At 52.8% G+C, this 15,946-nt stretch overlaps 1 protein-coding gene across 9 annotated transcripts in view; it reads right to left on the minus strand.

Annotated features, from left to right (window-relative positions):
- PLEKHA6 (pleckstrin homology domain containing A6) overlaps nucleotides 1-15,234 on the minus strand; it is a 135,909-nt gene extending 120,675 nt beyond the window's left edge. For 4 of the 9 annotated variants that reach the window (XM_087436869.1, XM_087436880.1, XM_087436874.1 and 1 more), the window contains exons 1-3: nucleotides 14,970-15,227; nucleotides 8,898-8,974; nucleotides 5,268-5,325 (exon numbers count right to left, since the gene is read on the minus strand). In XM_087436869.1, the coding sequence (XP_087292995.1) occupies nucleotides 5,268-5,325; nucleotides 8,898-8,974; nucleotides 14,970-15,052 (218 nt within the window). In that variant the 5' untranslated portion in view covers nucleotides 15,053-15,227. Of the gene's footprint in view, nucleotides 1-5,267; nucleotides 5,326-8,897; nucleotides 8,975-14,969 lie in introns of all 9 variants that reach the window. The other 5 variants (XR_015553668.1, XM_087436857.1, XM_087436889.1 and 2 more) reach the window with 3 other exon arrangements.
- Between the last annotated feature and the right edge of the window lie 712 nt (nucleotides 15,235-15,946).

Below are 15,946 nucleotides of genomic sequence, written 5' to 3' on the forward strand. Positions count from 1 at the left end.
CTGGCCTTGAGGAGCTGAAGGAGCAAAGCAGCATTGGGGCCAGAGGTTACAGCATCCACGAGGGGACAGGGAGAGGGGAGAAGAGGACAAGGAGCCCAGCCCCCATCCCACACAATCCTCAGGCAGCTGGAAAAGGCAGGAGACAGACAGATGGGCCTGCTGGGAGGGCTTCCTCTCTGGCAGACACAGGGCAAGGGCTGCAGACGAGTCTCACACAGATCCTCTGAGAAGCCTGAGCCAGACATGGTGATGCTTCTGGAGACTTGGGTGGCCCTGGAGGCAGGAGAGGCCAAAAGGAGGATTGCTGTGGGGGCAGTGCCTTCGTTTTGGGGAGCAAGGTGCGGAAACATCGCAGCAGGAGGGCCTTAGAGTTCCGACAAGGATGGGTGAGGTGGAGCAGAGAAACAAACTCCCTTCACCAAATCTAACTTCTCTTTCTGTTAGCCCAGCAGAGGAGAAGCGAGACTCATCTGAGACAGGATGGGAGGGGGGTAAGCTGCGGCCTGAGGGAGAGAGGATTCTGTGGAAAGCGCCTCTGTGATTCTGCCCATTCTGTGCTCTAGAATCCACGGCCCCTGTGCTCACCAAAACTCCTGGTCACACAGTCACAGTCTCTAAACACTCAGGTCCTCCCTGCCTTTCGAGTGACATCACCAATCCCGCCACAGTCTTGGTGGCCACGAAATTGACTGACTTGCCCCTCAAAGGTGCCTTACCCATTCCTCACCCAGGCCGTGTCCACGTGGCTCTCTCCCTCCCAGAATGCACCAACTGGGGAGCAGAGCAAGGAGCCCACCTGAGGATTTCTCTCTCAGGACCTACATGAGTTTGAACCCAGCTCCACCCCTGACCAGCTGAGGGACTTGAACATGCTACTTGACTGCTAGACCTCAGTTTTCCTCATCTGCAAATGGGGTTTCTCTCCCCCAAGCCCCACACCATTCACTACTTTTCTTCTCGTCTGTCTCACTCTTTGCTGCTCTGGGGTGTTATGTGCCTTTCTATGGGCAGAGCTAGTCGGGTCACTAATTACCAGATCTGCCACCCTGTGACTCTCTCCCTCTGGAGACAACAGAACAACTCTTAGTGGCTCCGCTGCACTCCGGCGCACCACCTCTCTGGGATCCCACAGGTTGGGGTCTACATTGATGACTCTCAGGGACCCATCCCACGAACATCAGGGGCAGAGCCCTGGGCTTCTGCGTCCCTGCCTCCCGCAGCCCCTGCACAGCACCGAGCAGCTCACGGACGAGCTGGAGGCACCAGAGGGAGTGACTGCCCGTTCTGGCACCTTCTTGGCGGAAGCATTCAAACCAGAAACTGGAAGAAGTGATAACGCTGGGTGGGGCTCCCCAGGAGTGAAGAGGTGCTAGGCCAAGTTGGCGTGGGGGGAGCAGCAGGGCCCAGGTTGGGAACAAGGGTTATCAGGGGTGTAGTTCTGCAGAAAGTGCCCCTGCCACGTTTCCCTCCCTGCCAACTGTGGAGAAAGAGATAGGCACCCTCGGAGACAGAATTGGCAAGCTCCACGGCTGGCTGCTTCAGGGGAAGGAGTCGGGGCCAGGGAAAATCAGGAATGGGTGTCACACAGACAGATCTTTAAGCATTGGAAAGAAGTCTCCCATAGCCGTGGTGGTTGAGACATGGCAGAGGATGGTCAAGATGGTTCTATCAGGTCCTGGAGTGAAGCTGTGGGTCACCACTTAGCAAACCCCTTCCTGGTCTCAGTGGGGCCGATCATGTGTGCTTTGGTGCCCTCTTGTGGACTGATGTGGCACATGCATACAGGCATGCAAGGGGTTTCAACCCATGTTTTAACCCTTTGCTTTTTCTCCTCTCCTCGCACAGCCTTTCTGGTACACGACACCTTCAAACTGCAGGCACATGGAGCAATGGCATCAGGGTGGCACTGTGAGAAGCACCTTCCAGGCAACATGAAAGCCAGGGCTTTACTGACACAATTATATTCATCTGATCCTGGGCAAATGTCAATATTTGCTCAGTGAAATTTGACTCATCCACACTAGAAGGAAAAAATAGCTTCCCAAGTTGTCTGTATATCTGCCTCTTATTATGACCTCTTGGGATCCATGTCTGGGGTCCCAGAGTTTCTAACTCACCCACCAACCAAATGTCATAAACCTTTGCAGGGAATTGATTGTGCAGGGAGCTGTGAAAACAAGGAGAGTGGGCCGGAGTCATTCACTCATTCACTCACTCACTCATTCAGTCAGGGTTTATCGAGCACCTTCCTTGTCCGAGGATGGAGGTAGCCATGGCGTGATACTCAGAGCACCGCCTGTGAAATCAGGCAGACATGGGGCTGCATCCAGCTCTGCTTTCCACAAGCATCATGACATTGAACAAGTCATTTACTAAGTCTCGGTTTTCTCCTTACTTGTTCAAACAGCTGGGGAGGACAGCATCTCCCGCATAACGTTGTTGTCAGGATTGAATGAGATCATGGAGGAAAGCGCTCAGCTCTCAGAGTAGCCACGGCTACTCCTGCTGTATGGAGCGGCCAGCACGTCCAGGAACAGGCACAAATGCATAACAGATGGCTGGTTGACATTTCATTACAATACATAATGAAATAATATTGTCTCTGTTTCCAGACTTTACGGCCACTCTGTGTTCGCCCCTGCCCTTGATGAGTTTTCAGTCTAGACGGGTGGTTCTCAAAGTGTGGTCCCTGGACCAGCAGCATCAGCATCACCCGGGACCTGCTATGAAATAGAAATCCTCAGCCCCTCTGACCAAAATCTCGGGGTGGGGGGCTAGCGGTTTGTTTTCACAAGCCCTCCAGGGGACTGTGATGCACACTCACATTTGTGACCACCAATCTAGGGAAAATGACACGTGTAAACAAACAATTACAATACAAGCGGGCTTCCCTGAAGAAGCGATGCAACAGGCAGAGTCCTGAAGAAACAGCAAGTGTTCACAGGTGGACACAAGATGTGTTTGAGGAGGGATTAGCACTTGCAAAGGCTGGGAGGCCTGGAAGGGAGGCGTGTGCGGAGGGAACCACAGGTGATTTGGTCTGGCCACCTGGGGAGTGTGGGAGGCCAGCCTGGGGGAGGAAGGCAGGGGCCAGATTAGGAGGCCCTCTCAGTGTCGGTGTTCGGAATTTAGATTCTATCCTACACCTGATGGGAAGCATGAAAGGTTTTTAATGGAAAAAGATATGAGCAAATTTGCATTGTAGAAAAAAGCACTGTTGCAGCAAGATGGCCTAGAGGCAGGAAGATCAGTCGAAAAGCTGCTAGAATGTTCCAGCAGAGAGGTCACGTAGGCATGAACTCAGGCGGTGGCCATGGGGATGATGAGAAGTGGGTGGGTTGACAGATATTTAGGAGGAGAATTGGCAGGACCTATGGGAGGGGCCTGAGGAGGACTGAGGGTCCTGCCTTGGAGCTGCTGCTGAGGAAGATGGAACCAGCGTCCGTCCATGAGGGAAGGTGATGAGTCAGGACCGGACACGCTGAATTGGGAGACCTCAGGAGAGCACGCTGGGCTGTGGCTGAAGCAGGAATTAATTATGCCTCTGTTGTTTATCTCCCAACATTTTTCACTCATTTATTTATTTCAGCAAATACTGGGTTCCTATCGTGTGCCAGAAAGGTTCTAGGATAGAGTGGAAAACAAAATAGCCAGAATTTGTTCTCAGGGCTGACAAGCCAGTGGAGGAATACCAACAATAAATAAGTGAACAAATACATAAACCAAAAACATTCCAGTCATGGTAGGTGCTATGAAGAAAGTAAGAGGGACTAGGAGGAGGGGGGGACTTCAGCTGGGACAGTCAAGAAAGGTCCCTCTGAGAAGACGACATTTGAGCTAAACGAGAAGTAGGAGCTAGATGTGCAAAAATAGGAGGAAAGTGCTCCCAGGCAGAGGAAGCAGCAGATGCAAAGGCCCTGAGGTCAGAATGAACTTGGCCTGATAGAGGACAAGAAAGATGAAAATCAGCATAGCTGGCCAGCGTGGCAGTTGAGGTCAGAGAAGTAGACAGGGCCAGACCACAGTAGGTGGCGAGTTTTTAGAGACTGAAGAGATGAGGTAATACATGTGAAAGTGCTTAGTAAATGGTCTCAAGAACCCAATGCACATAAAGGAATTCTATGAGGGTATCTTCAAGGGGAAAAGAAGAAATAAGTCTTAACTGAACCAAGAAGGATTTTGGTTCAATTTCAGGGAAAGCTCAGGCTGTAAGAGCCCTGTCATATCAGAACAATTTCCAAAACAGATACTTTGTCCTTTTTGTTGTTGTTTTAAGAATACAGTTCACAGCCAAGATGATATAAGTGCTGACTGATCTAAGGCAGGGGATGGAAAGATGACAGCTCATGGTGTAGACGATGAAGACTTCGAAGAAGAGAGGGAGAGGAAGGAGACAGGAAGAGGGCACTCCCTCCACCGCCTGGGCGGGGGCTCCCTGGGGCAGCCGCTCTCCACCAGCCCTGCAGAGTCTGAGGCCAGCCCAGGCGGGGCGACCCACAGGCCTGAGCACGCTGAGCCTCACCCATGGGAAAGAGGCCAGGACCCCACCCGGCCGGGAGATGGAGAGACCAGACCACGGCAGAGGGCAGTGAGTCCACTCAGGTAGGTGCGGACCACTCCAGCCCAAAGAGCTGTCTTCTGCTCCCGAGGCTACGTCCAGGCCGTTCGCCAGTGCACCTTCAGTTGCTGAGAGCGTGAGCTACCAGGGCCTGACCAACCCCCTAGAGGAAAGCACAGCACCCCACACACCTGCCACCTCCAGGATTGCAAACGCCCCCACCCAGGAGAACAAGGGTCACAGTCGGCTGTGCCACCACCCAACCTGCCTGTCTGTGCACCCTATTCACACCCTCCCCACACTGGCCCCACTTCCTCCCGCTCATGGCATCCAGAGCTCCATCTCCTGCCTCTGAACCTTTGTCCCGTGTGTTTCCAGAAGAGCTCTTTCCTCTACTTTGTTGAGCCGTCTCCCTCCCACCCATACAGCCCAGCCCAACGCTCCACCCACCCACCCCAACCCAGAAAACTTCCCGTGATTGACACTGGCGCTCCCGGGGCCAACGTAAACATGCACACAGACACACACACTCCTGCCTTTATCTGCAGCGCTCTCCCAGAAGCCTTGACGCCTCCTGGCCATTCAGACCCCGGCAAGGCCTTCAGCGAAAAACCAGACCCTTTAACCACCTCTTCTCCCGAGGAGGTGGCGTCAGTGACAAGCACAAAAGCGGCACCAACAGTGAGACCAGAAACTCCACCTTACTCACTTGATGAAGTACACGGCTCCTTCCCGGGTGGAATCCACCTCCCATCCCCTGGGCAAACCTGTGAGGAAGCAAAGTCACAAGATCACCCTCTCTTCCTTCTCAGCCCCACAAGCCCGATCTGCGTCAGGAGGGCTGGGGCTGGGAGAACCAGGAAGATTCCTAGATGAGCCAACAGTGTTCAAACCAACCATTTCACCCTTTTCTGTCCATTATTCCTATCAATCTATGTTTCCAGCAAATAAGAGAGATGGCAGTGGAAGGGACGTCCCCTGTCAATGAGCGGTGAAGTGACCAAATGAATTGTTGCCTCAAAGATCCACTCATTCATTCAACAAACTTTTCCTGAGCATCTGCTCCGTGCCAGGCCCTGCACCAGCCCCCGGGGGATACAGCAGTGAATGCACAGATGGTGGCCCTGGAAGGGTCCTCAGGATCATCCCACAAGCACCCTGGTGTCACAGAAGCAGAAGCTAGAGCCAAGGGTGGTCACATGCCCCAGGCGTCACAGATAATTAGCACGCAAGATCAGACCAGGACTCAAGTCTCTCAATCCCAGACCAGTGTTATTACCTCCAGATTCTGCTGCTTTTGGATGAGCTGCTGAGGACTTTGGAAATCAGTCCCAGAAAAATGGAGAGACTTTAAAATTTTTTTGATAGCACCTCTCAAAAAAACTAACCATGGAAATGCTCAGAGTGGAGAATCAGTGAGCCAGGACAGCATAGCTGAGGCAGCTGACCCTCCCAAAAGTGCCTGGGCAGCCCCTGCAGGTGGGCGCTGCCCTGACTGGAGGCTCCGGGGAGCATGGTGCCTCCTGGAGCGCCCTCATCCTGTCCACTCTCCCAAACAGCCACCCTGGCAGTGTACTGCCTCCCAGCAAATGAGATTCCTCCACCACAAGGCAGAGGAGGAGGAGTCTTTTGAGAAACCCAAGAGAATCCGCTGTCAGAGGTGGGGACAGGCAGGGCCCAGGTGGGGAGCATTCGTTTTGGGAGCGCGAGAGCCCCGGCATTGACCTCCTGGAAAACAGGTCCAGCTTCTCCTGACAACCACTGCCACCTCTCTTATCGGTCCAGACACCCGCCTTGTGTGTGAGGTTTATAAAGCATAGCTATTTGCCGGGGGTCTGAACCTCTCCAGCGATATTCTCTGCTGCCTATGGTTCTCTGCAGAGCTGGGTTCTGTAGAGGGGTCAGCCCCGTTTTCATTCATCCATTTACTCACCCCTATTTATCAAGGGTTTAGATTTCCACAGTTGCTGCTGATGGTGATGCTGCTGCTTCAACGCAGCAGGGCAGCCAGCGGACCCACTCCCCTGGCAGGGCTTGGTCCATAGAAATAATAACACCAGCTACCACTTAGCGAGTGCTTCCTTCCTCTAAGCTACACATGGTGCCACTGCCAGCACATTTAATCTGCACAGCAACATGTTAACAGGCACCAGCCCAAACACTTTTACAAATGAGGAAACTGAGACCCAGAGAGGTTAATCAACTTGCTTAAGGTCACACAGAGAGTGTCTGGGCCGGGATGTGAGTCTGGTTTACGGCCTCCAAAGCTCACATTCTTTCCTCTGAGCTGCTCCATAAATGCTACTTGTTCCCCTCTGTCCCTGTGGGAGGACGTCCCCATTCAGCAGGGCCAGGTTGGCAGCCTCCCCAAGTGAAGGGATCCCCATTGGGTCAGAATCATAAATAATCCTGCCACTGTGATGTGCCTGGGAAAGAGGCCAGCATGGATTATGTCCCCTGCCTTTTCCAGCAACTCCCCTCCACACTGCCCTCTCTGCCCGGGCAACACCACGACCGCTTATACTCCTGTCCAGGCGGAGTGCCCGCCGAGGCAGCTGCCCTCTCAGCAAGCTTCGGCGGCACTTTAACCCCTTCCCAGCCTTGCACAACCAGCTGGCTGCAGCCAAAAATGAAAGAACTGGCTCACAGGCTTTTATTCACCCTCCAGTCCTACTGAGGGTCAAGATGGGAGGGATGGACTAAATTGTGAACAGCTGGGGCACTGGAGGCGGCAATCACACCAACAGCAAGAGGGAAACAGCTTGGCCATGGGGTCAGGAGGCCTCGCTTCAGGTCGGAAATACAACAGTGACAATAACGACAGCAGTCACCTCCATCAATAGTGACTCTCTCCTGTAATCTTCACTCCAGCCTTTTGAGGTTTATAATCCTACCCCATTTCACAGACGAAGAAGCCAAGTCCGGGAAGGATCAGACCACTCGCTCAAGACCATGGCAACAGAAAGTAGCGCCCAGGTCTGAGCTCAGGTGTGTCTGCCTCTAGAACGTCTACGTTTGAGCCCGATACTGCTTTGCTTACTCGCTGAGTGGCCTTGAGCCAGGCACTTCCTCTGGGCTCTTCAATTTCCCTTCCTTCAACATGAAGGAGTTGGACTCCAGGATCCCTGAAGTCCCTTCCAGCTCTGAAAACACAATGATTCCAGCCCAGAATCTAAAAGAAAGTAGGCCTGGGCAAGTCAACACCTTAACCCAACGGGTCCGCAGTGCCGGCATGTTCCATGAGCAACTGGCTCCTGGAACCACATGACTGCAGTGCGGTCAGGTGAAGGGCTGGAAGGCCAGTGGGGGCGGGGGTTTCCCACGTAGCAGCTCGCATCCCTGCCCTTTAGTGGCCTGTGGCAGCCTCCTGACAAGGACGGTGCTGTTCACTTGAAGTGACCCCGGCCTTCTGACTCTCGGGGTCTCCACCTCTTCAATTAGATGGGAATCTTCCTTGGCCCTCCGTGTCCCTCCTCTGCACCAGCCTGCGAGGTCCCTGAGAGCTAGCAACAGGGTCTTCTCCAGAGTGAGCAGTCAGTGTTGGCCCTGTCCACTTTTCTTTCATGTTCCCCTTGATGAGAAGGAGTTCCTACTAGCCATGTGGGGATATATTGTGTGTGTGTGTGTGTAAGGAAGATCGGCCCTGAGCCTACATCTGCCAATCCTCCTCTTTTTTTTGCTGAGGAAGACTGGCCCTGGGCTGACATCCATGCCCATTTTCCTCCACTTTATATGGGACAGCATGGCTTGACAAGTGATGCACCGGTGCGAGCCCGGGATCCGAACCAGCGAGCCCTGGGCCGCCAGAGCAGAGCACGCGCACTTAACCACTTGCACCACCAGGCTGGCCCCCATGTGGGGATATTTAAATTTAAAATTAATTAAAATCTAAAATTCAGTTCCTCAGTCACACTTTCATTTCAATTGCACAGCAGGTACACGTGACTAGTGGCGACTGTACTGGGCAGCGCAGAGAGAGAATATTTCCATCGTGGCATGAAGTGCTATGATACAGCACTGGGGCTGCGGCTCTGCCCAGCTCAAGAGATCTCAGGACAGACGGGATTTTCTGACTGGGCCGAGGGATGAGAGAGGAGTATAATACTTGTCCTCAAAGGTCTGTCCCAGATACTAATCATAGAGCTGGAAGCTTGGAAAGACCTTGAGGTGAGCATTAACCCTCCTGCAACATCTCCCAGATGGCGGTCCAAATGCTAAGCTTGGTCCATCCACAAAGAAAGGAAAGTCAGAAGCAAAGTCAGAGCAGGGTGTTCCTACTGCCATTGGGAGCCACTGCTTCCTCCTCGACTGCAAAGGCAAAGACAGATGCACTCCTTACCTGGGCTGGAGGAGTGTCCACTCTGGATGGGTGACTCTGTCCCAGGGTGCACCCAGCTGGTTGACTTTTCCTCATCACTGTGAAAACCAATAAGAAAGTGTCACATACAAGAGAGGCTTCCCTGAGCAGGACACTCATCTCTAAATTCACATCAACACTGACTGTCCCATCCCAAACACCTGAGATGGGGCATCCGCACTGCCATTCGTTCACTCACATTCACAGAGCACTTACTGAGCAGACTCTGAGGACTCAGAGACAAATACTCATCTCTGATCCCTGACCTCAAAGGACTTATAACCCACTGGGCAAACAGGTATATAAAAAGAGAGTTGCAATATGAAGCAATGGGAACTATAATCCGTATGAGAGCTCTGCATAGAGAGTGTTACACCATGGCCGAGGAGGGAGTGCTGACCGGGATGAAGTTGAGGAAGGGGAACAGCACGAAGGCTTCACTGAAGAGGGGACATTTGAGGGGACTGGCGACGTCGCATGGGAAGAACAGGGAAGGTCTTTAACTGACAGCTTGTCGATGGATAAGAAAGGAGGGAGGGCCGGCCCAGTGGCGCAGGCGGTTAAGTGCGTGCGCTCTGCTGCGGCGCCCGGGGTTCGCAGGTTCGGATCCCAGGCGCGCACCGATGCACTGCTTGTTAAGCCATGCTGTGGCAGTGTCCCATATAAAGTGGAAGAAGATGGGCATGGATGTTGGCCCAGGGTCGGTCTTCCTCAGCAAAAAAAGAGGAGGATTGGCAGATGTTAGCTCAGGGCTGATCTCCTCACAAAAAAAAAAAAGAAAAGAAAAGAAAAGAAGAAAGGAGGAGGCTGAGTGAACCCACGGTCCCTGAATGTCTACAATGCTATGTAGTTTCATTCCCAACACTCCCTCCCATTAGGAAGTTTATAGAATTATGAATCTGGGCTTCAGAGAAGTTAAGTAATTTGTCCCCAAGTCACACAATCAATAAGTGATGAAGCCAGGATTCAGACATAGATCTGTCCCCTCTAAAACCTAAGCTCTTGCTAATGTCTCACTCCCAGCAAGGTGGGCTCCCCAACAATGCAGACCCTCTGGGCTCTAGGTCTGATGGCAGATGAGCCCATCAACATTTCTCAATCCCCCACCAACCAAGCGACACCAATTTTCCCCGAGCCCGATGTAACCTAGCAGGACGGATCCAGGCGTGTGGAGGAGAGACCTCTCAGATCACCTGGGTCATCCAGGCTGTAGGGTGGGGCCTCAGTGCCAGGACAGGACTTCACTCAATGCTTTTAAAGCATAATTAATACCTTAATATAATAAACTCCACTAGGAAGGGCTCCACTAAATTTTTACTAAAGTAAGATACAGAATAAACTGCACATATTTATTTATTCATTTTTTTTTTCCCCCCAAAGCCCCAGTAGATAGTTGTATGTCATAGGTTCACATCCTTCTAGTTGCTGTACGTGGGTCTCGGCCTCACGTTGGACGGAGAAGTGGTGCCTTGGGGCGTGCCCGGGATCCGAACCCGGGCCGCCAGCATCAGAGCGCACGCACTTAACCGCTAAGCCACGGAGCCGGCCCTAAACTGCACATATTTAAAGGGTACAATTTAATAAGTTTTCACATATGTATACACCTGCGAAACTACCACCAAATCAAGATGTGAACTCCCAAACTTTCTTTGTGCCCCTTTGTAATTCCTCTCCCTCTCTCCAACTCCTGCTATCCTCACCCTCCCCCCAGAGCAACTGATCTGCTTTCTGTTACTATAGATAAGTCTGCATTTTCTACAGTTTCTAGAATTTTAGATAAATGGAATCATACAAACTAGACTTTTCCTTCTTTCGTTCCTTGTTTCTTTCTTCCAAATGGTAGCATGTGTTAACAGTTCATTCCGTTTCATTACTGAGTAGTATTCCATTGTAGGATATACCACGTGTGTTCATCCACTCACCCGTTGATGGACATTTGGGTTGTTTTCAGTTCTGGCCACCACAAATAAAGCTGCTATGAACATTCGTCTCCAAGTCTTTGTGTGGACATATGTTTTCTTTTCTCTTAACTCTACTAATGTTTCTCTAAGTCTGGACACCTGCTGTAGGAAGAGATTTCCCAGCTGACCCACCCCTCTGATGAGGAGAGAAGGAACAAAGTCACTGTCCTGGTGCCCCTGGGGCCCGGGAGCCATTGTGCGCCTTCAGAGATGACCTGTGGTCTGGGCTTCGGTCCTGGGAGGCAGTGGGAGAGGAAGCCGGGAAGGAGAGATCAGCCAGCACTGAACTTTAAGTGGGAGGTGAAACTGATTCTTACACCTTCTCTTCAGCCCCCATCCCTCCCCTCCTCTCACACTGTCGGCTCCCACAGACCTCACTCTATCTCCACCTCGCCTGGATCTCACGGATATCACAGGGGTGGGCACAACACCCCCACACCCTTGACTCCCTCTTCCCCTTGTCCTGCTAGCCTCCCCTCGTCAGCCCTAGCCCAGAGCAATGCATTCACAGGCTGTCTCCACTCCCGCTTTGGGCTGATGGGGAAACTGGAACTGGGAGGACTGGTGTCACTGCAAATCCACAGTCCCCAGGCTTGGCTGGGCCCTAAGCGCCACCTAGAATCTTCTCCAGGGTCCCTAGTCAGTTGCCACTTGCAGAGTGTTCTAAGGCTTCCCCACCAACCTCAAGGCCCAGGCCTGCCTCCCCCCCTCTTCCCCATTCTCAGTGGATAATCTTATCTCTTAACTCAAGAAAAAATAACAACTGATATACAACTATGTACCGGGGGCTTTGGGGAGAAAAAGAAAAAAAGAGGAAGACTGGCAACAGATGTTAGCTCAGGGCCAATCTTCCTCAAAAAAAAAAAAAAACCTCATTTAAAAAAAAGAAAAAATAGAAACCATTATGCAGGTGCTTCCCCAACACACCCAACCGCCCCACCTCCAAACTGACCCATGTTCCCATCATCCTTTAACACTTGTCTCTACACTGGAGAAGAGGTGGCTTCCTCCATTTAAGGCTAAACCCTCTGCCTGGGTTGTAGTCCCCAACCTCTCCCATCTTTTCTAGAACCTTATTCTATTGAGCATCACAGACTTGTACTTTCAACTTCTCTCTCCCTCTTGGGTCCATCCCTTTAGACTCCACTCCTTCACATCTTCCAGTCTGAGCTCTCGGCCTCCCTCTCAATGCCTCCTCCTCTCCCAGCTTCCCTTCTCCTTCTCTTCTTCTTACTGACCAGACATCCCTCTGGGAAACTAGTCCCTTCTAGCTGTCCCCACTTCCTGGTCTCCCACTCACCAGTCGTCTGCAGTCTGGTTTCTGTCCCCGCCCTCCCCTGAGACCACTTTCCTCAAGGGCACTGAAAACCTCCCTGGCTCTGAAACCCAGCAGATATCTTTCAGCCTTGAGCTCGTTTGGCTTTTCCTCTGTGGACCGTTCCTTCCTTCTCAACACCCCTCTTCCTCGCCTTCTAGGGCAGCACCCTACCCTGCCCTTGTGCTACCCACCTCTGCAACCCCTGGGTCTTCTTCTCCACCTGGCCTCTCTTCCTCTATCCTTTCCTTCAATGCTGGTGCCCTCCTGCCTGGGTACCCTCCTGTCTTCTCCCTCACACACTTCTGGGTGGTTCCACCTCCAGCGATGACTCCCAGGATTCTCTCTCCAGCCCTGGCCTCTCTCTTCAACCTCCATCCTGTACATCCAGCTGCCTGAATGTCCTACGGGGACCTCGAATTCAGTATCTCCCTATTGAACCTGTACTCTCCCTAAAATCTGTTCCTCTTCTCATACTCCTGATCTCTGTCAAACTCAAATTCAAAATTCTGAGATTTACCTTCAGTTCTTCCTTTCCACCCCCCATTCCCCACTACCCAGGTACTAAATGAACACTCGCGATTCTCCTACTAAAGATTGCTCCCATCTCTCCCTCCCCTTCGTTCTAGTCTCACCGCTTTAATTCAGGTCCCCGTCAGCTGTCTCCCAAACTTTTTACAATCGCCTCCTAACTGCTCTCCATACCTCAAATTTCTCGCCCTGCCCCCCATTCAGCCCTCAAATCATCATCCATGCAGCTGCCCAAGAGAGATCCTGCTAAAACGCAAATCTAACTATGCCAGTGCTCTGTTTACAATCTCCTTTGGTGCCCCATCACCTCCAGGATCAAGTTCAAACCCCTTAGCCGAACACACAAGGCCTTTCTCCAAAGCAGTCCCCTTCCTACTTGTTCTGCCTCATCTTCTGCAGCGTGCCGGCAGCCTCCACTCCATCTCTACTGAACCCCTCAGAGTGTTCTACATAACTCGTGCCCTGGCACCTATCAGTACCCTCCTTCCCACAGGCCTCTGCTTCAAGGCCCCTTTCACTGTAGTCTCTGTCCTCCAGAATCAGCTCAAATATTTCCTCCTCCAGGAGGCCCTCCCTCAACTCCCCAGAGAGCATTAGCTCTTTCTTCCGTGTGTTCCTATAACATCATGCAAATACCTCTAGAATGTATGCTATTATTTCTTAAGGATTTTTTTTGCCTTTTTCTCCCTACTACCTTCAAGGAAGGTATCTGTATCTTATTGCTTTTTTTTTTTTTTTTTACCTCCAATGCCTAGCACTGTGGCAGACAAATAGTGGATACTCAATAAATATTTCTGGAATGAAAGATGAAAAGAAGTCAGAAGGCAAACAAGAGATTGAGAGGAAAGAAGAGAAGAGCCACATTAACCACTGCCTCAGAATATCTGAGGAGTTTGTGGAAATTCAGATTCTCGGGCACCACACCAGATCTTCTGAATTGGAATCTTGGGATGTAGCGCTCCGGAATCAGCCTTTTTAATAAGTTCCTTGGGTGATTTTTATGGACTGTAAAGTCTCAAACTACTGACTGAAGGGACTCCAGTTTTAATACCGGGGAAGTTCTGTTATTTAAGAATCTGACCTAGGGTCAAGAACTTTAGTAGAGTTAATTTCTAAGATAATATAATTACAACATCAATTATGATCACGGTGCGATAATTACAGAAGAAAGGCCTACAGCAAATGTGGAAACTCAGAAACTCCAGAGAGAAACTGCTGGCTGCTTGAGCTCCTGCAAAGGCCGCCTGGTACCAGGGGAGAAGCAGTGCACCCAGATCCACCGGCACTGGGCTTCGTCCGAGCTCTAACTAACCAGTGGTTTTATCTCTGGACAAGTACTCTCAGTCTCTGGGGACCTCGCTCCTGACCTGAAAAATGAAGGGGTTGCATCCAAGGCTCCTCTCAGCTCTAATGCTCTGTAAGTGACTGTCTTGAGGAGGGGAAGCCTCATCATGTGTGGGTAACAGTTCAGAATGCTGTGGTTCTAGACTTGCTAGATTATCGGGAGATTTTTCTCCTGGCAAAAGATGACTACAGTAGGAGTGGGCCAAAACAGCGCCAGCGGGGCCACGCCGGTATAATGAGATTATGCCAGAGCCATTTTGGTTTATGAAATTAATATAACAGTGCTAATATATGACTAGGAGCAGCAAAGGCTCCCTCCCTCTAAAGAGCGCCAAACGCATTGTGGGCATCTTCTCCTTCCCCTGGACCACAGCCTCAAAAAGAAGCAGGAAGGGAGAGGGACTGCCCTCTGGGGACCCCTGAGTCCTAGGGTGTGGGATTGCCCGGAACTGGGTGGCAGAGGCAGGGTCCCTCGGCATCTTGTCGCTGAGTCCAAGTCTTCCCGTAGGAAGTGGGGGTCGGGGGGTGGGGCGGGCCAAAAAAGAAAGTACTCGCCCCCCGCCCTTTCGGTGGACCCAGCTGAAAGGGAAGAACTGCAGGCTGGCGCGGGGTCTAGCCGCTGTCCTCAGGGCCCCACCCCCGTGGCTGGGGGAGAGGAGAAAGCCCAGCACCTGCCGGGCCCTGCCCTGCCTTCCCAGACCCAGGTCAGCGCTGAGCCTTCGCAGGACTTTGACCCATCGAGGGAAAGGCGGGAGACACATTCAAACCGGCACGCCGATAAACTTATTAGTCACGCTGCCCCTCCAGCCACCGCTCCCCACCCTCCAGCCGCCCCCGGCCCCACCACCCTTCCAGTTGGCCAACTTCAGAGAAAACATGAAAACACAGGAGGGACCCACGTACTTGACGAAGAAGACTCTCCCGCCGCGGTCCACTCCGTAGGTCCAGCGGCCGGGCAGGTCCAGCCAGTCGATCTCCTCGGCCATCGCGGGCCCGCAGCCCTTCGCCCACCCGGCGGCCCGCTGCCCGCTCCTCGGAGGCCGGGCCGGCACGGCGCACCTCCCGGCCGCGGACGGCCTCTCCCGAAGCGGCGGGCGGGACTTAGCCCGCGGGGCCGGCTCGGGGCGCGGACACGCCTCCCGGTCCGAGCGCTCGCGGCCGCCTCCGAGCTCAGCGCGCCGGGAGGGGCGCGGGGAGCGCGCGGACGCCCCTCGGCCGGACGCCCACCCCAGCGAGCGGAGCCCCCCGGGACCAGGCTGCGGGGCGCGGGCGGAGCGGCGTGTGCCGGCTCGGCTCCGGCTCGGCTCCGGCCCGGCCCGCACTGGAGCGAAGGCGGCGGGGGAGGCGGGGCCGCCCCAGGTGATCCACCGCCGCCCGGCCAGTGCAGGCGCAGGGCTGACAGAGCCTTGAGTCACCAACGGAGGGACAAGTCCAGCCACCGAACGGAAAGGGGAAGTGGTCAAAGCTGGCTCTACTCGGCGGGAGGTCAGTAGAGGAACAAAGGTCAGAGCAGGGAAGGGTGGCAGGCTGTGAGCAGCAAGGGGCCCTCGGTGTCTCTTCTTCCCAACATGTCAGCTGAATTAGTCAAGCTGGTCTTACCTTTCTTTCCCAGCACCTCCTCCAAGAAGCCTGCCATGACAAAGTAGAATCAGAGGGAGACCTAGAAACACACTCAGAAACCAACAGCTTTTATGTCCCTTTCCCCTAACTTGCACCAAAAAAGAAAAAGGGGGGGGGAAAAACAAGCAGAGGAGGGGATGTGTTCTGTGCACAGAATAGGGTTGTAAACATTCAATACTGGCACACCAAAAATAGTATTGTTGGAGCGCACAGTTTCTGCTGTCTCTGACTGTGTATCAAAGCTGGGCTCCAGGCAGCTT

Source organism: Ceratotherium simum, chromosome 2, assembly GCF_057802395.1.
Source record: "Ceratotherium simum simum isolate JZ-2026a chromosome 2, ASM5780239v1, whole genome shotgun sequence".
Taxonomy (NCBI): Eukaryota; Metazoa; Chordata; class Mammalia; order Perissodactyla; family Rhinocerotidae; genus Ceratotherium; species Ceratotherium simum.